Here is a 25,189-nt window from a genome sequence, read left to right on the forward strand (position 1 = left end):
GCTGGCTGAGGAACTCTGGGAGTTAATCCTAGCTAAAGTTGCTAAGGTTGGAGACCCCTGCTCTGGAGAAGGTATTCGCAATAGAGCTCTATGGCTGTGAGAAAATGCACCCTCATATTCCAAAATCAACCTCGGCCGGAGCGACGCCGCCGCCATCAAAGCCTTCTGCCCTAACTCGGCTCACCAGCCTCTCCTTTCCCCCATCACGTGGGCTCCCATGATCCTCTCCATCTCTCCCTCGGCGCTCGGCTTCCTTCGCCTTGCCGCTCAGAGCGTGCGGAGCAAAGCTGGAGTTCCGCATTCGGCAGGTTCAGCCTGATTTAGGCGAGGGGCGCGGAACGGAGCGGGAGCAGCTGGGTTGAACCGAGGGGCCCTTGAGGGCGCGGCATCTTAGCAGAGCGGCGGGGCCGGGGCCGGGCTGGGCTCGCTGGCGGGCGACGGGGGCCCAAGGCTGGCGAAAGGGGAGGCCGAGCGGCCTGGGGGCTGCCTGTGGGCTGGCCGGCTCGACAGGGCCGCGGCGGCCGCACTCCCCCTCGCCCAGGGCTAGGATGCGCCTGCTCGTCCCCCGGCACCGGCAGGCAGTTCCCGGCCCGGCCCGCGGTTGAGATACCCTGAACGGCGGCGAGTAAGTACCTTCCCTCGGGGCGGCCGTGAGAGGGTAGGGTCGGACGGGACAGGCCGCTGGGGACGCGATTTAGCCCTGCCTGATAGGTCAGTGACCGCCATATCTCTCGGCGACCGCTGAGGCCTGCTAGGAAAGACGACGAGCGAAAATCCTTGCCAGAAGTGAGTAAATTGTGGTAGGTCGGAAGACCCGGTTGGCAGAGTTATCGTCGGTAGACGATCGGGTTCTCCCCCCCCCCCCCTTAATATGGTGTAATCTGCCTTGTTTTTCCTGTTCCCGGCGACTTATAAACTTGAATAAAGAGAGTGGATTTTTCCATTCTTCAAACTTGTTTGTCCCTTCCTGCTTCAATCGCTTGAGCGGATTCCTCAAGTCTTTTGCGTGTAAATTGCGGCAAACATTTCCGAAAACGTTCTCCTGTGGTGCGCATGAGGCAATTTGGTTGAGCTGAAACTCAGTTGAAGCTTTAACAAAAAAAATTATACCGAATTGGCAATTAGCGGCAGCGCTTCTCGCAGAGAAACACGGCATGTTTTCCCAGAAAATAAACATTTAAACGCACATTGTTTTTCTCATAGTACAGTAACTTTAGAATAGTTGCTGAATTTCTCAGTGATCTTATAGCAAACGATATGAGGTATCTTGTATGCCTTGTGGCATGCTATTGTTGCAATTATGCTCTTCCATCAATTTCCCACAGTGATTGTTATACCTAGAGCCAAAACAAAATTTTATTGGTGATTCCAAATAGTACTTAAAAATGCTGTTTTAGAGTAAGAAGTAGCTAGAGATTTTAGATTTAGTCCTGTGATGTGCTATATACTCATCTTGAGGCATTCCTCAATTAATTTGATATGAAAATAGTAATGGTTTGAAAATTTTCAGTTAAGTTGCTACTAAATTACTATATATGAATGGCTGCATTTATGTAAGATGCTAAGCTAAAATGTGGTTGGCTAGTATACTAGTTATATGTTGTTTGAACATTGTAGTTATGGTACAGAACATTGTATAATCTCAAGCAATCGAGCTAATTCAGTCAACTGGGTGAGACATAGCTCATTGCACATAGGTGATCTGAGTCTAAAAATGCAGATTTTTTTCATTAGTAAAATATATGTAGTGTAAAACTTAAGTTATTGGGATGACACTGAAGAGATTTTCAAGTCCACCTTCAACCATTAAAGTTTATTAGGTGACTATCAGTGAATCACTCTTAAACCCAATCTACCTCACAGCTTTGTTGTGAAAAAAAATGGAGGAAATACTATATTTATGCATGAATGAATAGTTGGGATATACATTTAACAAACAAAATGTTGTATAGTAGACCTTTTTGGAAGGTAATCAAGATGTAAATGTATCACTATGTAATTCAAACTTACATTCAAAGGCATATTGGGTTTGATGGGGATATTATATGCATGTATGTATATATACATATCTATAATATGTACACATGTCTATGGGGATTCTTAGTCAACCAGGTCATGGTTGTCGCCAAGGTGCTTTTTCAAGAGGTAGCTAGACTTACTGGTTTTTCTTTGAAGACGTTTTGCTTCTCATCTAAGAAGCTGAAGAGGATAATATGTGCATATGTATATAATATAGTATGCCATAATGCTACTAACAATTTAGTAGATAAATTTGTGGAAAATAAGGCTTAAATCCCCATTTAAAACTGCCATAATTTGCAGCCATTCTGGTATAATGAAGTATCTTCTACAAGTTAATGTATATTACATAGAAGTGATTTTTTTCTTTTTGACAAGATTTTCCTAATCATTTAGCTCCACTGAACAAACCTCCTCTCTGTTCACTGGCTTGTACTTATTCATTTGTTTACTTATAAAGAGAATTGCTCTAAACAAACATTTTATCTAGTCCAGTCTATCCATTGATAAAATAATTCAGTAAATAGCTTAAAAATTAACCATGATGCAACACTGACTGAAAACTATCTAGGTCGTTGTAACCTGAAATGTTGACTCTTCCTACTGTTAAGGTCATACCTTTGATATAGTTCTTTAGAATTAAATTCATGCTGTGATTTTCCATGTTTTAAATTATTGGAGAAGTGATACTAAGTAGCAGCAAAGCATGGTTTTATCCTGGTAACAGTTTACATTTAGACCAATTTTATAACACATAATTGATGCTGATGTGGCATTATACATAGCTTATATACAGGATGGAGAGGGTTTTAAGACAGTTTCCTGGACACTGATAAAAGTATTCTGCTGAAACATGTGTTATGGTTGTTTTTCGAAACTTGATACAGTGCCTTTAGTACAGCTGTTTTCCTTGAGCAGATATTGCTTGGGAATAAAAACCTGAGATTCGTTTCTTGGAGCCAGATTTGATTTCCTTGCTACTGTTTTTTTATTCAGTGAGTTAATATGCTATAGAGTCAAAATAAAGCTTTGGAATGGATATTAGCTTTTCAAAATACAATATTCTAGAAAAATATATATAAGGTGTTGCTACTTTTGCTTTGCATAAGAAGTGCTTTGCCACTGGTAACTGGCATCTGATTATTGCTGGGTATATAAAAAAGGACAGTCACCTCAGTATAGGCTAATTTTATATTGTATTATATACAAAAAGCTTGCATATATATATATATATATATATATATATATATATATATATATATATATATATATATATATATAATTTACATTTATATCCCGCCCTTCTCTGAAGGGCGGCTTACAGTGTGTAAGGCAATAGTCTCATATTTGTATATTTACAAAGTCAACTTATTGCCCCCCCAACAATCTGGGTCCTCATTTTACCTACCTTATAAAGGATGGAAGGCTGAGTCAACTTTGGGCCTGGTGGGACTAGAACCTGCAGTAATTGCAGGCAGCTGTGTTTTAATAACAGGCTTCTTACAGCCTGAGCCTGATCTTATTCATTATTAAAAGCCAGTAGTTATGGGGAAGAGATTCAAACTTTGCAATAGTTTGAACAAATAAATTAATAACCAATCTCCTAAAAGTCTAAACATATTTATGTTGTCAGAATTGGAATATAGTTTACTTGGCAAAATACTTGTCTTAAAGTATAAGCCTCTGTTAGACCTGATATTGATAGAGTGAAAAAAAGAGTTAACATTTTGTAGGACTATTATTAGAATACCTATAAAACAGTGGATTACTAACATGTAGGAAGTTGACTCTTCCTCTGCCCCTAGAGTTGGTGTTGTTTTGTTGTATGATACATTGTTATAGTCAAAATAGGATTCTAGTATTTAAAAATACTGGCAGTTACTAAGGGATATTTTTATTTTATATTAGGGCATTTTACGTGCAAAGTTAATGCAATCTAGAGATGACTCAAAATTGAAAATGCATTTAAGATAGTTAATATGAGTTAAATGCACATTTTTCAGAACTATCTTATAATACAGATAGCCCTCAAGTTACAACAGTTCATTTAATGATTGTTCAAAGTTACAAGCACTGAAGAAAGTGATTTTTGACCATTTTTCATACCTGCAACCTTGCAGCTTCCCATGGTAACATGATCAAAATTCAGATTCTTGGCAACCAAATCATATTTATGATGGTTGCCATGTCCTGGTGTCATGTTGTCATCTTTTGTGATCTTCTGACAAGCAAAATCTATGGGGAAGCCAGATTCACTTAAATGTGTTACTAAGTTAACAACTGCAGTGTTCCACTTAACAACTGTGGCAAGAAATGTCATAAAATAGGGCATGAAGCCACAGTAAGTTTGGGCTCAATTGTGGTCATAAGTTGAGGACTACCTGTAGCTGTTTTTTATTCCATTTTTTTTAATGAGTATACTTCTACTGGTCTGTGCAGCTGGCATAAGGAAGTGCTTGCACCATCGGCAACATTTTAAAGAGTTTAACGTTGCTGGGAGGTGAGATAGAAAAAAAATACATTACATGGTACAGTTAGCATAAACAGCATTGTGAGTGAATGTCTTTGTGTAAATAGGAAAGTTAGTTACAGAATGAGATTTTATTAACTTTGCAAATAAAAACATTGCAATTTATGAATTGACTATGTGCTATTTGTACAAATATCTGCATAAAGCATGGATTGTATAGTTGTGGATATGTCTATATCTTCAAAATTTTAAAAACGTGTTCATAAGTTGATTTTTTAAAAAAAAAATAGGTAGCTCTTGAAGAATCTTGCCTTATATAGTTGACTTTATTCTGGGAAAAGCCAAATAATTAAAAAATACTTTTTAACTATTAAAAAGGTTAATTTAAAGGCCCAATTAAATGATAATTTAAATATTAAATAAAATGAAGTTTTAGTATCCTAAGACAGGGGTCCCCACGCCTGGGCCACCATCCACTACCGGGCGGTGGTCTATTTGGAATTGGGATGCATGAGTGGCTGGCCAGAGCATGAGCATGTGCATGCGCAGCTCAACTTGCATGAGCAGCGGGCTGGTCATTCAGTTAATATAACCAAGATAACCTTTGCACTTATTTGGTGTACTGTTTAAAGACATCTGGCTAAAAAACAGAGACGTGAGTTCTGCCCTAGGCATAAATTCAGCTTTGTGATTGTTTCAGTAAGTAGGAAGAAAGCAGTGGCAAACCACTCTGAATATTGCCGAGAAAGCTGTGTGGATTTGTCCATGTAATTATCAGGAGTCAAGATTGACTTTATTTATCTGTCTATTTATTAAATTTGTTTGCTTCCCATCTTGCTGCAAGACTTAAAAACACAAATATATATACATATACAAATACACAACCACAGACGCATAACTTTAATTATGGGTAAAGTAGAATTTTGTGCATAATTATAGTAAAATTATGGTTAGATTTATAGATCACCTTCTTCCACTGTACCACTGTAATATTGACTTGGACTTTTCTAACCTTCTGAAGAAGGTGGATGAATATCCTAATTCAACTGGAATTTCCCTTTCCATAGAACAATCTGTTGCAACTAATTGCTCTGTTGAAATGATTCCAGAATAATAACTTTAGCTTATTTTCATGCTATTACTTCTAAGCAGATTTTATGGGATATATATCTAGAGAAATGAGATATAATTATAGTTGCTAATAGCAAATTTGGGGGAAATGAATGATGAGTGGGCTATTCTTACTTGGTGGTAAAAGATTTGTGATTTCTGTTCCTGCCAATGTGACATCTGGTTCTTTGTTTCCTCTAGGTATGGCCTCACAGCTGCAGGTGTTTTCACCTCCATCAGTATCTTCGAGTGCCTTTTGCAGTGCCAAGAAACTGAAAGTGGAACCCTCTAGCTGGGATGTTTCAGGACAAAGTAACAGTGGCGAGTATTACAGTCACAGCAAAAATCTGTCTGGTGCTCAAGGGCCAACAAGCTCTTCTCACCAGGTAGCAAACTTCAGTATCCCTGCTTATGACCAGAACCTCCTTCTCCCTGCTCCTTCAGTTGAGCACATTGTGGTTACAGCAGCAGACAGTACAGGCAGTGGTGGAACAACATCCTTTCAAAACAGCCAAGCCCTAACACACAGGGCTAACATTGCTTTACTGGAACCATATCAAAAATGTGGCTTAAAAAGGAAAAGTGAAGAAGTTGACAGCAACGGTAGTGTGCAAATAATTGAGGAACATCCACCTCTCATGCTGCAAAACAGACCTGCGGTGGGTGCTGCGGCCACTACCACCACTGTAACAAACAAAAGCAGTAATTCCAGTGGAGAAGGTGATTACCAGCTAGTCCAGCATGAAATCCTTTGTTCTATGACAAATAGCTATGAGGTCTTGGAGTTCTTGGGCCGAGGAACTTTTGGACAGGTGGCAAAATGCTGGAAGCGCAGCACAAAGGAAATTGTTGCTATCAAAATTTTGAAAAATCACCCTTCTTATGCCAGGCAAGGTCAAATTGAAGTGAGCATCCTCTCTCGACTGAGTAGTGAGAATGCTGATGAATATAACTTTGTCCGTTCATATGAGTGTTTTCAACACAAAAACCACACATGCCTGGTGTTTGAGATGCTGGAACAAAATTTGTATGACTTCTTAAAACAAAATAAGTTTAGCCCTCTGCCTCTGAAATACATTCGACCAATATTGCAACAAGTGGCCACTGCTTTGATGAAACTGAAGAGCTTAGGTCTAATACATGCTGACCTAAAGCCTGAAAACATCATGTTGGTGGATCCTGTGCGCCAGCCATATAGGGTCAAGGTCATAGACTTCGGCTCTGCTAGTCATGTCTCAAAAGCTGTGTGCTCCACTTATTTACAGTCACGATATTATAGGTAAGTCTCCATTTTCTATGTTCATGCCTTTTGTATCACAAATCTTGAATCAATAGAAAACTTTATAGATAAATAGATATAATTCAACTCCCTAGATTAAAGTGTGACCTGTTTTTTGTTTTTTTAATGAAATGCTTCTGTATCATGGAACAGCTTAAGTTAATTTGACTGATTGCATGCTCACTGTGTCAAAAAAAGGAAGAAAAAATTGACCTAAGTAATCCATCCCAGATATACCCAAAGTTATAGGAATTTCCTTCTGGTTCCTATTTGGTGTTTGGTCACTTCTTTGTTATGGTTTGAGGAACCTGAAAGATGGTTTTCCCATAACTTAAGCTCTCCAGAGAAAGGTCATCCTTTCATTCCTTCACTGGGCTAAATTTGATTATATGAACTAGACAGATGAGCTTATCTGTGGTAGTGCTGCGTCAGTAAAATGACCTCTTCATTTCAGTGCCAAGTTTAAACTTGCATTTTGCTTCATTTTTCAGTTCAGCAACATGTAAAACTTATTGACAGAGGGATTTTAACTTGTCAGACTAGATTATTTACTTTAGATGTGCATTTTTAATTATGGTAATTGTAGTAATAGTAATTTTATATCTGCTTTTGTGCTGTAACACATTTTGGTTTTCATGTCATCTGATGGCAAAAGAAAATAGTGATTTTTAAAAAATAATTTAGTTTTCTTGAACCCTTGATTTGAGTAGTCGCTTTAGAAACCATAGATTAACTGAATTTTACACAATCTGGTGTTTTAGATTGATTATTTATTTATTTATTGATTGATTGATTGATTGATTTATTTATTTATTTATTGATTTATTGATTTATTGCATTTGTATACCGTCCTTCTCCCGAAGGACTCAGGGCGGTTAACAGCCAATTTAAAAGCTACAATAAATACACATTAAAAACAGACTAAAAATTTATATAAATAGTGGCCAAAAATATTAAAAAACTAAATAATACAAAAAACTAAAACCCCATTTAAAATTACTGAATCAGGCTAGCCCAGCTCGATGGAATAAAAGAGTCTTCAGCTCACGGCGGAAGGTCCGAAGGTTGGGGAGGTCGGTGGGAGTTGCACAGGTCGGTGGGAGGCTGTTTGTGGCAGTAGGCGGTCCCGTAAATAGCCCGGTCCTAAGCCATGGAGCGCTTTAAAGGTGGTAACCAACACCTTGAATTGCACCCGAAAGACCACCGGAAGCCAGTGCAGCCCATGCAGGAGAGGTGTTATATGGGAGCCACGAGGTGCTCCCTCTATCACCCGCGCGGCCGCATTCTGGACCAGTTGGAGCTTCCGGGTGCTCTTCAAGGAGAGCCCCATGTAGAGAGCATTGCAGTAGTCCAGGCGAGATGTAACGAGGGCATGGGTGACTGTGCGCAGCGAAACCCAGTCCAGAAAGGGATGCAACTGGCGGATCAGGCGAACCTGATAAAAAGCCCCCCTGGCGACGGCCGTCAAATGATCTTCAAGAGACAGCCGTGCAACCAGGAGGACGCCTAAGTTGTGTACCCTCTCTGTGGGGGCCAACGACTCGCCCCCAACAGTCAGCAATGGAGTAAGCTGGCTGTACCGGGAAGCCGGCATCCATAGCCACTAGGTCTTCGAGGGATTGAGCTGAAGTCTGTTCCTCCCCATCCAGACCTGTATGGCTTCCAGACACCGGGACATGACATCAACGGCCTCGTTGGGATGGCCTGGGGTGGATATGTACAGCTGGGTGTCATCAGCGTACAGATGACATCGCACCCCAAAGCCACAGATCTCACCCAGCGGCTTCATATAGATGTTGAACAGAAGAGACAAGAGGACCGACCCCTGTGGCACCCCACATAGGAGGCGCCTCAGCGTCGACCTCTGCCCTCCTGCCAACAGCGTCTGCGACCGGTCGGAGAGATAGGAGGAGAACCACCGATAAACGGTGCCACCCACTCCCATCCCCCCGAGCCGTCGCAGCAGGATACCATGGTCGATGGTATTGAAAGCCGCCATTTATAACTGCCATCATCTAGTATAGCATGCAAGCTGGGAATTATGATAGTTACAATCTTAGTCATATAGAGAACATTAACATAGCGGATGCTAACAGGTATCTGAATTTTCATTGTTGAAATTGTAATATTTGCGCCAAGACATCATGAAAAGGTAATTGCAATAAGTAAATACTCAGTAGAATCCAATTTGTTTTATTCAGGAAAGCGATTATCCATTTTTTAAAAAAACTTTCCCTTTTTTTCTTTATATCCATTCACTTCATAATTGCTCATGAGTGCCCTTGATTTTGAAATAATGCTTTGTCAGCGTTCCATTTCAGGCCTTATCAGAAGATGCAGTTATCCTTTCCAACCTAATAATAGGAAATTGACCATACACAATATAAAATAAAAGATATCAAATTATGCTCTCCCTTCAATTGTGGGTGCTACAGTCTCAAATACTTTGGGTTAGTGAGCACATTATTAATATTTTCACAAAATGTCCCTGTGTCAGCTTGGCCAAACAAAACAAATGACAGAGAGAGAGAAACCTGGCAATACTTTCCACAGATGCCTCATCAAAGACTACCTTATGCCTAAAAAGTTGGGGGCTTTCTAAACAAGTCATTGGATTCCAGGCATTTTTTTAAAAGAGTTTGAGAGTCCTAACCATTCCTCTAGGTACAGTTAATCCTAGAAACAGAAACCTTGCTTTATGCTTGTTACTATTATTACTACTATTACTGTTATTAAAGTCAGGTAGGATTGATAATTTTAGAAGAGATTGTGGTCATAATCTATACATGAATTAAAATACTCATTTGTGTTTTAATTCTTGTGAAATTTGAGGTTGTCCTCAGAATTGCCTTTTTAATCAAGGAAAAATTTTCAGTTATAGTAGAATATTGTAAAGCCATAGTTCCAATTTAAATCTTAGTTTAGATCAGCTCCTTTTTTACCCTTGCTATTTATTGTTGGTATTGTTGACATCTTTTCCCCAAACCTATTTCCTTGTCTATGAAGTGAGAAGGTGGCCAAAAGGTAATGGGAGGTGGGCCCTGTATCTGTGTTTCCTTCTCTGGCCAAATTATAGATTTGTCAATCCTAGAATAATAAAAAGTGTGTTATATTTCTCCAATGTATTGGAGAAGACATTATGAAAGAGTGGTGAAGCGCTAGTAGAGTTGTTTCCTATTTATAACTACAGCTTCATAACGTGAGAAACAGCTGTTCTATGAAAGAGCAACTATGCAAGTATTAAGTCTATTGGATAAAAAGATTCCAGTATTAGTATTAGTATTAGACCAGCACAACTGATTGGAATGTGATTTTTGTTCCTGCAAGTATCTAATGCTTATATTTCTGTCTGTTATTGTAAAGCATGACACAGTTGAAAGTTTTTGGTAAAATGTTTTGTTAAAAAGTAGGATACAATGGGATACTTTCTCACTGTCCTAATATTCATGAAGACATTATAACATTTTTTCCCCTATCTTTGTTTTTAATTTATATAACTTGAAGTCAACACTAGACTGATAAGAAGTTACAGAAATATAAAACTGATCAATAATCAACAGAAACATATACTGCATCCCATATGCTGAGCAAATGTATTTAAATAATGTGTTTCTGTAGTCAATTCTTTCTTGGCATAGTTATGTTCCAAAATTGAAAATTTGGATTCTTTTTCAAATGATTAAAAATCTGCATATCACAGCAAGCACAATTGCTTAAAATTCTTTACTCAGTTTTTAAATAGATTTTATTAGAAAAATCTAATAATCTTATCTGAGCTTAATAAGAGGTTATTTCATTTTTTATTTTATGCTTTCTAATTTGTACCTATTATATATGCCCCCATTAAAAAAATATTAGTGCTTATTTGTTCCACTTAGATATTTAATATGTAGTTGAGAGTTTCCCAAGCTTTTTTATTGGAATAAGAATAGTTGTGACTGATCCTGTTAGTCATTGACAGGATGAAGTAATATGTTCTGGTACAGTCATTTTAGTCTTATTGGCTTGTCATCTCTCATATCTGCCTTACTGACATAGTTCCAAGAGTTTTGGATGAGTCTGTAGAAAACATATGAAAGTGATGCCATGACCTTCCTCTTGTAGTGCCTGGAGGCTGTTAGGGGCTGGATGGGGAGCAACAGGTTGAAACTAAACCCTGGTAAGACCAAGTGTCTCTGGGTTTGGGGTTCTTTAGCCCATGGAAAATTCCCACCTTTGGTCTTGGATGGGATGGCACTGCCCCAAACAGAACCTGTGCGTAATCTGGGGGTTCTTCTAGACTCGCGACTCCTGCTCAGAGCAGATGGCAGTCATGACCAGGAGAGTTTCTATGGGTTGTGCACCAATTATGCCCTTTCCTGGACCAACAATCCCTTCTCATGATCACTCATGCCCTAGTCACCTCCCATCTTGACCATTACAAAATGGGGCTTCCCCTGGAGAGCATCTGGAAGCTTCAGTTGGTGCAAAATGCAGGTTTTGTGCAGACCTTGATGTGCACATGTTTTACCTTTCCTGCGGTAACTGCATTGATTGCCAATTTGCTTCTGGGTGCAATTCAAGGTGCTGGTTGTCACCTTTAAAGCCCTTCACGGCTTGGGTCCAGGTTATCTGATGTATTGTCTCTTGCCGGTCACATCTACCCAACCCACTAGAGTGGAAAGGCAAGGCATGTTGCAGGTCCCATCCCCTAGGAGATACATCTGGTGGGACTCAGAAGAATGGCCTTCTCTGTGGTGGCTCCCTCTCTGGAAAATCATTCCCCCAGAGATTGGCCTCCATTCTAATACTCTTCCCGAAGGTGCTGAAGACATGGTTCTGCCAGTGGGCCTGGGAACCCAGAGAGGGATGGAGTCCATTAAATGGCTCATATAAATATGTGTTGTCGCTGGGATGTGGGTGGGGGTGTTTTATTATTTTAGTTTATCATTGTTATTTTTATATGGTGTTTTTATATTCATGTAAGTCAGCTTGAGTCACCATAGGCAGCAATATAAATTTTTAAAAATAAATACGTTCAAAAGAGGATAGTTTCTAATTTGTTAAACTTCCTTTGTAGTCACAGTATATAACAAATTTCTAAAGTAGACTGTAAATATTAGAAAAAAATCACTTCTGTTAAAAAATATAGGTATGATGTATTATTTGTACATATCTCTTAAGGACAGGAATTTACTGATACTCAATCTATTCTGTCACTAATACAGGTAGTCCTTGACTTACAACAGTTCATTTAGTGACTGTTTAAAGTTACAACATCACTGAAAAGGGTGACTTATGATGGTTTTTCACACTTTCAACCATTGTAGCATCCCCATGGTCACATGATTTACATTTGAATGCTTGACAGCTGACTCTCATTTATGACAGTTTATTTACTTTACTTACTCATTTATGCAGTGTCCAACAACCATGTTATTGATTTTACAACTGCAGTGATTCACTTAAAAATGTGAAAAGAAAAGTTGTAAAATGGGGCAAAATTCTCACTTAACAATATAAATTTTGGGCTCAGTTCTGTCCATAAGTTGACGACTACCTGTAGTTCTGCTCTTACACTTCCATCTTAAAGAAGTAATTTGCCTTGAGTTGCTCTAGACTTATTTCAGATTCCAAAATGCTAAGAATAGACATTGTACCAAAACAAACAAAAAGGACATGTTCTTCATTAATTTCTTCCTTCCCACCTTCCTTCGCTGGAGTGAAAAAGACACATTGGATGATTTTCCAGATTTTGTGAGCAGTTTTTAAGTTGACTTTGCATGCTGTAGGAAAAATTAAAGTTTGCTTTCATCTTACAAAAACTGAATTCCATTTGATGTGGATTTATACATTAATAATGACTTTTTCAATAAGCTACAGCTAAAAATCCTGGCTTAGTACAATAAGTGAGTATAGTTTTATAGAGAAGCTGTTTTACCTTGTATAACTGAACTTTTAAAAATGAGTAGCATGTTTCTTATCGCTTTGAATGTTGTTTATTTAAATAATCCATAGTTAAGATTAGTCACAATGTTCCCACATTGGACTTCACTAGCACAGTGATAATCAAAAATGGAATATTTTTTCATGATCTTAGTTCTGACTTTATTAGGGAAAAATAATTACAGAAAGTCTTTTACAGAGTTGGGGATAAGTGTCCTAGTGTTCCTCATTTGCTTCCATTAGCAACAAAAACATGGACAAGAGTTAAGGGATTATAAAAGCTATACGATTATTTGTTTGGAGAGTATAACTTTTACTGGTTATGTTTTTTTTAAAAAAGGCTAAATGGATACAATGTTCATTGTAGGACCACAATTCCAAGCCTTTATTTAGAAAAAAATTATGTATTGTATTAAATATTACCTTTTTATATTGAAAAAAATTGGTTGCAGGCAATTTTCTTATGCATAATAAGCTAAATTAATGTTGTAGAATCTTGTAGATTTCCCTTCTTGCTAAAATTCCAAAGCTCCCTATAGATATTTTTTAAAAAAAATACTTAACCAGCTATAGGTTTTGTAAATCCCTTTTATATAAACATTCTTTATCCCTCATTTAAGGACAGAGATATAATAAACTGCAGCGAGTTACCTAGACAAGAATGAGAGGAATTCAGTCTTTTCTTCCATAGCTTGAAAGGTCAAATTCAACTGGTCTGCAATTTTTTTGTTAGCATTTTGGATTGGTGCAGTACCATCAAATGTTACTTCTTTGGATTTTGTTATCCTGTGTTTGTAATATGTATTGTTCTGAAACATTTTGAATGATTCAATTATAGAGGCAAAAAAAGAGAGTAGGATATATCACTCTTCCATAGAAGCTGTATCTGTTAGGCTTTGTTGTTTCTTCTGTGTAAATTGAAAAGCAATTCTGTTAAGATGTGGCAGGGCTAGAAAGGCATCCCCTACTAGATATCTGCTTTTTTCATGAATTTACCATATATCAGAAAAAATTACCCAATATGAAACCATATTTACATGGTACCGTGAACCCACAAAATAGCCAGCCACATTTTAGCCTACTATGTTAATGCTTGTCAGTTTAAATTAGGCTAATTGAGAAAAATGTTAAGTTAATCACGGGTGAGCAGTTTACATCAAGAGAGCCATTGTATGATTTAGAAAAACTCTATTCTTTCATTTTTATTTAAGCATGTCTGAAAATGAAATGTACTCTTAAAGTTGTAAAATAGATTGTTTTGCATATGAAAAATTTTCTAAATTCTCACCAATGTTTTCCACCTTTGCAAATTTATCAGTTCTCATTGTCATATTTTAAAACAAATATACTGTACTAAAGTCGGCAGGAGTGATATTGTATAAAACGGGGATGGCCCTCTTACCATTATCCAAGCCAGTTGTGGCAGGTTACAGCTTTTGTAATGCCAGTTCACTAACATTTGGCGAACATTGAATTGTCAGGTTTAGGGATTGTATCATTCTCTAGTCAGTGAAATTGCTGGATTATAATATAAGACTAAGGAAAAGGAGCAGCTGAGATAAGATACCCTATAAATGAGGCAGAAATCAGTGGTTATGGCCTCTTGAAAGAGAGTTTATGGAAACTGGGCAGAGAAATAATGGAATTGAGAGAAATTGAATCCAATGCTTAACTACAACCCATATTTATAAGCATTTTTCCAAGCACCTAGCTCTTTTTATTGGTAGAAAATGTTGCTAATGATAAATAAACACTTAACAGATTTAACAGTGATTTATGTTCAAGTTGATGTTTCTCAGCTAGGCTATGCTTTTGCATTGGGTCTTAGATTAATTGAGTGATATCAGGTATAGTAAATTGTGTGCCAAATAGACCAGAACACTCTTTTGTTCTACAGTTTTTAAGGTTATGCTTCGTTTTATCATTTTATGTTGCTCCTAGTTATAAGTGCATAAAAAGTAAGGCTACAGTTATTACTATTTTCAGAAGTAATTTCAGATGAAGTCAGTACTTTGAAGGAGGCCTATATCACTTTACAGGCATAGGCTGATTTTGCTAGAAATTGTCTCTTCCAATTTAACAAGATGTAATCCATGGATACATATGTTTATGTCAGATGACTGTAACGGAATATCCTTGAATGCAAAATTGCTTCCAGTGGTATAGAAACTATGCGCATCAGTATTCCTACTTAAATAAGAAAATAAGAATTTGTAAATAACAGTATCAGTTTTGAAAAATCTCAGCTATTAATCTTTTGTAGCATAAGTATCCCAAACTTTTGTATCAATGTAAAGGTTAAAAATATTGGAATTCCTGATTGGCCAGAACCTAACTTTTTCAGAAGTTATATATTTTGCAGGTTGTCATAATACCTATTGTAGTTTCAAGGTCAAAGGATAATTTGCTATTTTTGTCAGAACCTTTATGCATTTTTTTGGGAAAAAATAATGGTTTGCTGTTGAAAAGTCTTCAGACTATACATGTAATAAATGACAATCTTTTAGTTGTCATTCAAGCCAGTGGGATTTGTGAATTCATTAGTAAATTCTGAATAATAAATAAAATATTACATATTTTGTAGAGCTCCTGAAATCATCTTGGGTTTGCCATTTTGTGAAGCAATTGATATGTGGTCACTGGGATGTGTGATAGCTGAGTTGTTTCTTGGCTGGCCTTTGTATCCAGGAGCTTCAGAATACGATCAAGTAAGTCTTTGCTGATATGCTGATGTTCAAACAATACTACTATGCTAGCAAATAAATTTCATTGAGTCCAATAGGATTTGGTTCCTCTTTTTTAAAGTCAATTTTATGTCCTCAGTGGCTTCTCTGATTATTCTGTTGTTAAAGTGTTCAGTTTTGGCGATAGTTCTGGTATTTTTAAAGTCAAATTTATGTCCTGTGGCTTTAAGATGTTGGACCAGCGAACATAAGAACTCAGTCAAAAAAGAGGAACCAACTTCTTCCCTGGTCCAACACCTTAAAGCCACAGGACATAAAATTGACTTTAAAAATACCAGAACTATCGCCAAAACTGAACACTTTAACAACAGAATAATCAGAGAAGCCATCGAGATAGAAAAATGCCCACACAGCATGAATAAACGAGATGATACCTCCTGCCTACCAGCCATTTGGAAACCCGCCCTTATCGACAAACGAGTCCCTAACATGAAGAATGACGCAAGACCCACACTCACGAGTGCCACACAGCATGTCACCACCACACATCCACGCGGAAAGCAGACCCAAACCCACACTGATGATGAAGCACGACCACAAACCAGAAGCCAGACCGCAGCTGCATCATTAGCCATTTCTAACCCCTCCAATCCATACATGCAGCAGACTGACACCCACTATGAAAATGTAGCACGACCACAAACGCAAAGCTAAACAACAGCAATGCAGCTCACCAGCTCAAATCCCCCTGCAACTCAGACTAACCTGAGCACAACCAAGCCCTCCCCAAACAGAACACACCCCATCCAATCAGAGCACAGCCAACCCCACCATCCAATCAGAGCACAGCAAAACCCCCAACCAATCAGAACACACCTCCACCCAATCAGAATACGGCCAAGCTCCCAACCCCACTAGCAGTTAAAAGGAAGAAACAGCTACAATCACACAATGAATATTTACACTCCAAAAGTTCACTAAAAAGGAAGGCCTTGGTTAGATACCTGTCTCCTTTTAACTACACTTTCACATGCACAGGTGGTCCTCAAGTTCTAACCTTTCATGCAGTGACTGTTCAAAATTGTGGTGGTGCTGAACAAGGTGACTTACGATGAGTCTTTAAAGTTCTGGCCCTGTGATCATTGCAATGAACCAATTGTGATCACCATAGCCACGTAATCATAATTTCCGATGTTCCGTTCTGGCTTTCTACAAGCTAAGTTAATGGGGAAATCAGTAGGAAATCTTGATCACATTAAGTCCTTAACCTAATGAACTGCATGGTCCACATTAAACTATGACAGTTCTGTGATTGCCAGAATTGCTGTTGCCAAGTAATGTGGTTACTTGCTATTGTGCTTTGTGATCACATTGCTTAGTGATAAAGTTCCTTGTCCCAATTGCTGTCATAACTGCTGGACTACTTATATCTATTTGCACCTCATTCCTTTTTAGATATAGATGTAAATATTTACATCTGTAAATATTAAAATATTTACATATTGTAAAATATGTAAATATTTAAATATTGTAAAATATGTAAATATTTTCTGTTATTTACAGCTATTCTAAATTAGTCTGAAATCTGCTTGATATATTTTACTTCCATTGCTATATGTACAAACAGAAGCAGTGGCGGGTTGCTCCCTGTTCGCCTTAGTTCGGGCGAACCAGTAGAGGTGGGAGGCTCCGCCCACCCGCCCAGTCATCAAAAATGTTCTGTGCATGTGCAGAAATGCCAGGCACTCACATGCTACAGATAGCAAACCGATAGTGCCAGGATTTGAAACCCACTACTGAACAGAAGGATATACTTTTCCTTTCCACAGGCATTTTATTGGTAAAATATCTCAAGTGAAGAAGTCTATAAATTATAATAAATTGATATAAAAAGGCCTGCACAACTTGTCGAAGGGAAAGGGTCACATTGATACCTTAATAATAATTATGGCCTACAGAGAAATACCTGGTATAGAATTGTAGCTTGAAGTGCTGGTGAGGCCCAGAGGTATTGGAAAATTCCACAGCATGTCTTTTGGAACAGAAAAAAACAGAAACAAACCAACCCACCTAAGTGGTAGCACATCCTTTCTGGTGATAGCAGTATTTGGCAGAAATGGGTTTATGAAGTTTTCAAAAAAAATTCTGCTGGGCCACATAAGACTTGGTCGGCCACATGCAGCCTGCTAGTCATATTTTGCGCAGGCCTAGTAATAGAAATAGTGTCTTAAACACGTAACTTTCCATAGGAAAGAATAGTAGTAATTTGTGTAAAAGAAAATGATGAATAATTTCCTGGTAAAAATCAATGTATTTAATTCTAAAACTCTCTGTGTTGAATGAATATGAAAAAGGATGACTCCAGGATGACTTTCAGATGTTAATGTAAATATCTTCAGTACCTCAAAATAGAATTTTTTTTTAAAGGCATGAAAAAATCTCATTCATGTATTAATGAATTGGCAAAGTTGAAACACAAGTTGAATAGTTTTTTGAGGAAAACTATTATGATTGAATATAAAATTGTATTGTGTTCCATATAGCTCATATATTAATAACAGTTGGAAAATTCTGTTCATGGTCCCATCAAAAGGTTTGTTTCATAGCAAAGACCGAAAGTTTTTCTCCATACAAGTAACCTAATTATGTAATTCTCTCTGAGGGGAGTAAAACTTCCCCATAAAAAGCATTTGTAGGATACTAGTTGCCTAAGAAAAAAACAACTTATTTTGTAACATACTATGTTTAAAGTACTTGTGTCATTATTGTTTTTGAATTGATAATTTATTGTAATGTGTTTTATTCAATTATTGAATTTAAGCTTGCTTTTATTCTTCTATATACCACTCCATACTCCTTTGGGTGATTAAAAATAAAATTACTATTACTATATGTTAATATTAATAATTGTTAGTTGAGAACATCAATATTATTTTTCTGTTGCAGATTCGTTACATTTCACAAACACAAGGACTACCAGCAGAGTATCTTTTGAGTGCGGGAACGAAAACAAGCAGGTTTTTTAATAGAGATCCAAACTTGGGATACCCTTTGTGGAGACTAAAGGTTTTTTTCTTTTAATTTCTTTTTTTCTTTAGAAGGCTTGTTTTTTATTAGTACCACTTACTTTTAAGATATATCTTGTTCCATTTTTATTTTTAAAATAATAACTAAGTTAAATCAATTAAAAAAAATAAATATAAACTAATAAGAAAACTACTAGCAAGTGATATTGCATACAATAGCATTTTGTCCAGGGAAACAGCATCTGAACATAAGGAGTAGAATGTTTATTAATTTGCTAATAATTGAATGGAATGTATAACTGCAACCCTATTAAGTAAAGAAGTCCTAAATAGTGACTGACTGCATATATAATATACCACAATGTGATTTAATTTTGATTTAGGATTATATATAAACCTATCCTTATGGGATCAGTGGATTAGTCATAAATGTGAGCTACTGTAGTTTGTCCAAGAAATATGTGAATATAAATCTGGCCATTAGCTATAAAGTATCCCCTCCAAAACTGTAATTTTATGTACTAAACCAGGAAACCATTGGTGGAAAATGATGAGTGATAACAAAGGCTGAAAAAAAAAGATAGGCTAGCCACAGTGAGATTCTTTACAATTGTCTCTAAGAAAATGCTTCTACTGTGCATTTTTCCAGTAAAGCAAGACCTATAAATAAAAATATTTTAATTACTGTTGTGAATAGTTGATGCAAAAAGGTGTTCTGAATTGGACCTTGTTTTTTAAAAAATTTACAACAGACATGTCTGTAGAAAACATATTTGTATCATGAAAAAATTATCAATAAAATAGTTTCTGTAAGATTTAAGGCAATCTGAATTGATTTTGAAGAGAATTGTAAAGTTCAAATGTCTTAGGCCATTTTCTGTAAACACACATTGTATTTTACTAATTATTTCTGTCCTGATTATAAAGCTGTTTTCCTGATTTAAAACACTGTTTAGATCTAAGCGCTTCAGAAATTCTCTGAAACCTGCAGTGTTGCAGGCTGACCTACTTTTGCTTTTATTGTACTAAAATGTTAAATCTTGATATAATTTTTTGTAACTTCCATTTTATTTGACAGACTCCAGAAGAACATGAGTTGGAGACAGGAATAAAATCAAAGGAAGCTCGGAAATACATTTTTAACTGTTTGGACGACATGGCACAAGTAAGCTGCCAATAAAAAATTGCCTTTGAAAAGTACAGGTATTCTAATCTAGAGAAGTACTAATTTACAGTTGTTTTACATAGAAGCTAATTGTGTTCCCTTTCTATTATCCCCCATGGGGCTATACAAGTGGTCTCTCTCGTATACCTGGGGATAATTCTTAGTAATTTAGCAATTATAAGTAAATGATTTTAGGAAAACCACTTAACATCTGTAGACTTGTCTTGAACATACACTTTAAATGAAAGGGCAATATTTATTTTATTTATATTTATTTTAAGTTAAACATTTGTTAAAAACAAACCAAGAGAAAATGGGAGTAAACTAGAACTACATTCCTCAAGAATTTAAAAGATTTATGTATTCTTTATTTTTCCTGCTATAAAATGTATAAGTTGAACAAAAATCTAAACAATTTAAAAAACTTTTCCACAAGGTAAATATGTCTACAGACTTGGAGGGAACAGATATGTTGGCAGAGAAGGCTGACCGAAGAGAATATATAGATTTGTTGAAGAAAATGTTGACAATTGATGCAGATAAGAGAATTACTCCGCTGAAGACCTTGAACCATCCATTTGTGACAATGAATCATCTTCTGGATTTTCCACATAGCAACCAGTAAGTTTGTGGCCCAGATAAATGATACTATTAATTCATTCAGCTTTGTAACCTGCTTCATGTTTTTGGACAAGTAAACAAACAAGTAACAATAAGTATTATCTTTAGATAATTTCAGAAAGTGTTTAAATTAAATAAAAAAGTGGATTCACTAAAATAAATTCCTAAACAATAGTTTTACTATGATACTATTCATAGACTTCTAGAAATCTTGTTATAATAGCAAATTACTTCCTTTTTAAATCTTGGCTTTCCACTACCATCTATTGATTTCTCATAAACAGGTTTCTCTAAAGAAAAGAGAGAAACCTGGTAGTAATACATAATTTGCTAGAAATATTTTGTTAGCATATGAGTATAATTTGGAATAGGGAATATTTGGATTTGTTTGTACTGTGGAATTGTGATGGAGAAGAATAGCAGTTATAGTTACTTAGGCAAATAACAAATTAGATTTCAGAAAGGGCCCAAGTAACTTAAAAGGGTTTGATGACTATTAATTCAGAGGCATTTTATTTTTAATGATCAGACATAGTCTGTATGGTGTTATTAGCTAAATTGCTTCCTATTCTCTTTTAGTGTGAAATCCTGTTTTCAGAATATGGAAATTTGTAAACGAAGAGTTAATATGTATGACACTGTTAATCAAATAAAAAGCCCATTCACGACACATGTTGCACCAAATACAAGCACAAACCTCACTATGAGTTTCAACAACCAGCTGAGTACTGTGCATCATCAGGTAAATCAGTTCCTTTTTGTTTCTTTTGATGAACAAAATCAAAACAAAACTTTTTATCATTTCCTGAAATGATTCTTCCTAGTAATTGATTGTTTTTAGTACAGTAGCTTCAGTGAATTTCATTTGTCATTAGCCCAGTATTTGGTAGACATAGCATTTGTTCCAAACATCTATCTTGAGTGCCTATGAGTTCTAGATCCCCTTCAGGACGAGGGAATCTGATGAGTTAAGATTGATTAAGAAAGTGATTGACATCTGCAGATGGTTTTCATCTTGTTTTTATTCGTTTAATATATATGTTAAATATTACAGTTTCTAGTTCTAATGATATATTATCTTGTTTTTCAGGCTAGTGTTTTGGCTTCCAATTCTACAGCTGCAGCTACTCTTTCTCTAGCAAATTCAGATGTTTCACTGTTGAATTATCAGTCTGCTCTCTATCCATCCTCTGCAGCACCAGTTGCTGGTGTGGCACAACAGAGTGTTTCCTTACAGCCTGGAACAACCCAAATTTGCACTCAAACAGACCCATTTCAACAAACATTCATTGTATGTCCTCCTGCCTTTCCAAGTAAGTGTGTTTTTATCCTGTCATACTATTTCTAAATATCCATTACACCATAATTGTAATAAGGTTTTAAAAAGATACAAAAAAGTGCTGTCTCTTTATGCATTAAAATCTACATTTTCTTACTTTCTGAAATAAAAACAAATTATGTGAAAGAAATACCCAGGCAACCCAAGTTGATCTTGGGGTTTCTAGGACAAAATCCAATTTTGTAATATAGAAAGTTAGCATCTTAAGTATGGTAGTTAGGTATGATATATATTTCATAATAGAAGGAAGCAGCATGGTTCACTTAATGACTATTTCAAAAAACGTTTTCTTGACTGCTTCATAACTGTCTTACAAACAGTATCTCCAACTTTTTTTGATCCTGTGGCATACTGGGTGTAGATTACTAGCTTCTAGGGTGGTTGAAAGTTTTTCAGTACTGATAATTATGACCATAACCTGCATCTTTTTTATGCATCATCTTTGGAAAGTAAGCTCTGAAACATATTTGGGTAGTTATTTGTGATCTTTATTTCATCCAGCTGGTCTTCAGGCAACCACAAAGCATTCTGGGTTCCCTGTAAGGATGGACAATGCTGTTCCAATTGTGCCACAAGCGCCAGCAGCTCAACCCCTGCAGATCCAGTCCGGAGTTCTCACACAGGTAAAAGTGGGGATGGGGGTGAGTAAAACAAAGTGTCATGGATATGTTTGGATAAAATATGTGCTGTATTCTCAACTGAAATTGAGAACCAGAAATTCCTAAGCCTTTTAAAAATCATTAGTAGTATATTAAGGAAAAAAATAATAAAATAGTTCTTTATCTAATGATTTCTTTGCTTTAAAGGTTTGGCCTTTGCAAATGGACTTTATTGTCCGGGACAAAAATTTTAGGCAATTTTCATTTACAGATACAGATCTACCATTGTGCCTAAAACAGAATATATTAACAGCTGTTATTCTGGAAGAAGGTACATTTAATTGGCTTTAATTGCTTGCCCTAAAATTACAATTAATATAAGATTTAGTAGCAAGCAGAAAAAAGATATTGTCTATCACTATTGGTTCAATTAAATTACTCTTTCCCACCAACTTTCCCATTCACTTTAGGAGTGCTTTTTGCATTTGTTCTGTTTCTTGATGCTGAGAAAACAACAGGTTACACATAATAACAAAGTTTTAGACTTACTACTTTGATAATATTAGTTTTCGGTCTGCTATAAAAACAAAGGAGTCTGCTCTCGGAAGCCTTTGTTGTTGTTGTTATTATATGTTCATTGTTAAAATGGGAGGTTTGTTCCGGAACAGAAGATTTTGAAATAAGTTACATACATTACTTCTTAACTTAATTGTATTATCTTTGCAATGCAGCTTTGGTCACATTATTGTAAACTCCATTTAGGTCAGGCATGAAAGACAGCAACTTACCCATTTTTATTTGCATTGCAGAAGGCATTTGGAAGCACTTAGGCTAGCATAATACAAATCCAATATTGTATTCAATATGAATACAACAAATTTTTCCTTCTTTTCTAGGTTTTAAGATTTTTGTGGTGAAATATAATATAATTTTACCGACAGAGCAATTGAATTGCTCAATTTTTAAGAGGAAATCAATAGGAATTTTTATATTAAAATACAAAATGCTGTTTTAACAACTGAATGCTTTCAGTATGCCATTTTAGGAATTATTTCTGTTTCCAAGCCTGCACTGTGTTTTATACCACCCCCCATTAATTTTTGTTTTAAATACACTAAACACAAAAGGCTTGTTCATGGATATGAAGAAATACTTGTTATCAGTACATACAAGTTGGAAGAAAAGCATATTGATTTTCAGTGGATACCTATGAATTCTGCAAATCACTCAAAAGCGCCCTTAGTATCCTTGGGGGAAGCCTTTCTGGCCCTGTTGCCTTAGTACATTTGTTTCACTCACTGCCTAATCTACATTTCAGGGAAGCTGTACACCACTAATGGTAGCAACTCTTCATCCTCAAGTAGCCACCATCACGCCGCAGTATGCGGTACCCTTTACTCTGAACTGCGCAGCCGGCCGGCCGGCGCTAGTAGAACAGACGGCTGCAGTACTGGTAATTGCCTCCCTTGATTGTGTTCACTAACGGAGTTTTTGTTTTAACTTAGACTTGCAGAGGGCATGGAAGCATGTGCCATCTTGTGGCTGTGTTCTTGCTACATCTTAATGTCTTGTTGTTTTTCCTCCCCAACATTGCTGAAGCACTGTCTGACTCTGATGTTTAGTGTTGCTCTGTAAAGAATCCAGATTCATTGACTGTTGTTCTTTGCTAGCTAGATTGCTGATCAAGCTCTTCTCCTAGTTTGGAAAGAGCAGTAATGTACTTCTTCTTTTCTGTACTCTTTATCTTTTTTTATTTTGCTGATTGAAAACAATAGTAATGGTCCTTAGATTGATTCAGCCATTAATACCTGGGTAGCCATGTCTTGACAAATTTAGGGTTTTTATTTTTTTTTTAGTTTCTTTGCACGTACAGATGTGTTAAGCACAGGAAATCTCTAATATCATTAAATCCTTTATTGATTTATGGCTTTAACAACCCAGATTAACCTATATGAAACAGTTAGCAGCAACCCAAATCTCTCTGGCCTCTCATTACCCCTGACCAGTATGCATCATCCTTAAATAGATGCTGCAACCCACCCGTGCTTTTAGTTCCTTTTACATGTCTTGGTTGAGATTAAAGGTGAGCTCTTCCTATATAAGCTATACCTTAGAGTAGTTCTTTAATTCTCTAGTGTGGTTTTAAAAAAAAAAGTACTGTGCACACTTCTCAAATTTTTCTTTCTCATTCTGGATTTCTCTGATTGGAATTCATGCTTTGTAAATCCCACAAAACAATCAATTAGAAACCCCAGAATCAGATCAGTGAAAAACATGGAAACATTGCAGTGCACTTGAAATGGTGATGTCCTCACATGTCTTGCCAAGCACACTTCTATTTGTTGCATACTCATTGTCTTATGTTACTTTAAAGTGATAATTCGCGAGCATCTTTCTCTTCCAGTGGAGAGAAAAGGGGCATTGTTGGCTTTAGTCAGAACAAGTCTCACCAAGATGAGTAACTGGTCCCTCTGACATTGCTACTGTTGCTCCAAGGAATGCCACATGGGTAGGCAAGATAGATTTTTTTAAAAAAATCTAAGTGCATGTGTTGAAAAGATCACTACAAATTTTGTAGTTGTCCATTCTGATTCTATTATTCAATTCTAACTAAATTTCATAATTGAAACATATGGAGTACATCTAATAGAACTTAAATGTTTGATTATTTACTATCAAAGACTATTTTGGATTTTTCAACCAATAGGCTAAACTTGTCCCTCTTTGGATTTACTGCTAGTAGCTTGAGACCAGAATGCTGTATACTCTGCACTTAAAATTCATTGGAACGGAAAATTAAAATCTGAAACTAGCATAAATTAATACAGATTAAGATCTCTTGCCTCACAGGAAAAGGAAAGCACTATGGAAGGCACAGGCCATTTGAACTTCTTTTCTATTTGTGTCTCCTCTATCTTTTGAGATTTCTTAAGACATAGCTATGTTTTCAAA

At 36.5% G+C, this 25,189-nt stretch overlaps 1 protein-coding gene across 3 annotated transcripts in view; it reads left to right on the plus strand.

Moving 5' to 3' along the window:
* The first annotated feature begins 285 nt into the window (after window positions 1–285).
* Window positions 286–25,189, plus strand: part of HIPK1 (homeodomain interacting protein kinase 1) — a 39,439-nt gene continuing 14,535 nt past the window's right edge. For 2 of the 3 annotated variants that reach the window (XM_058175812.1, XM_058175814.1), the window contains exons 1-10: window positions 286–786; window positions 5,801–6,878; window positions 15,388–15,511; window positions 18,434–18,553; window positions 19,592–19,678; window positions 20,115–20,299; window positions 20,879–21,041; window positions 21,390–21,612; window positions 22,140–22,261; window positions 23,556–23,690. In XM_058175812.1, coding sequence (XP_058031795.1) covers window positions 5,803–6,878; window positions 15,388–15,511; window positions 18,434–18,553; window positions 19,592–19,678; window positions 20,115–20,299; window positions 20,879–21,041; window positions 21,390–21,612; window positions 22,140–22,261; window positions 23,556–23,690 — 2,235 coding nt within the window. In that variant the 5' untranslated portion in view covers window positions 286–786; window positions 5,801–5,802. The remainder of the gene's footprint in view (window positions 787–5,800; window positions 6,879–15,387; window positions 15,512–18,433; window positions 18,554–19,591; window positions 19,679–20,114; window positions 20,300–20,878; window positions 21,042–21,389; window positions 21,613–22,139; window positions 22,262–23,555; window positions 23,691–25,189) is intronic. The other variant, XM_058175813.1, reaches the window with a different exon arrangement.

Source organism: Ahaetulla prasina, chromosome 3 (assembly GCF_028640845.1).
Source record: "Ahaetulla prasina isolate Xishuangbanna chromosome 3, ASM2864084v1, whole genome shotgun sequence".
NCBI lineage: Eukaryota > Metazoa > Chordata > Lepidosauria > Squamata > Colubridae > Ahaetulla > Ahaetulla prasina.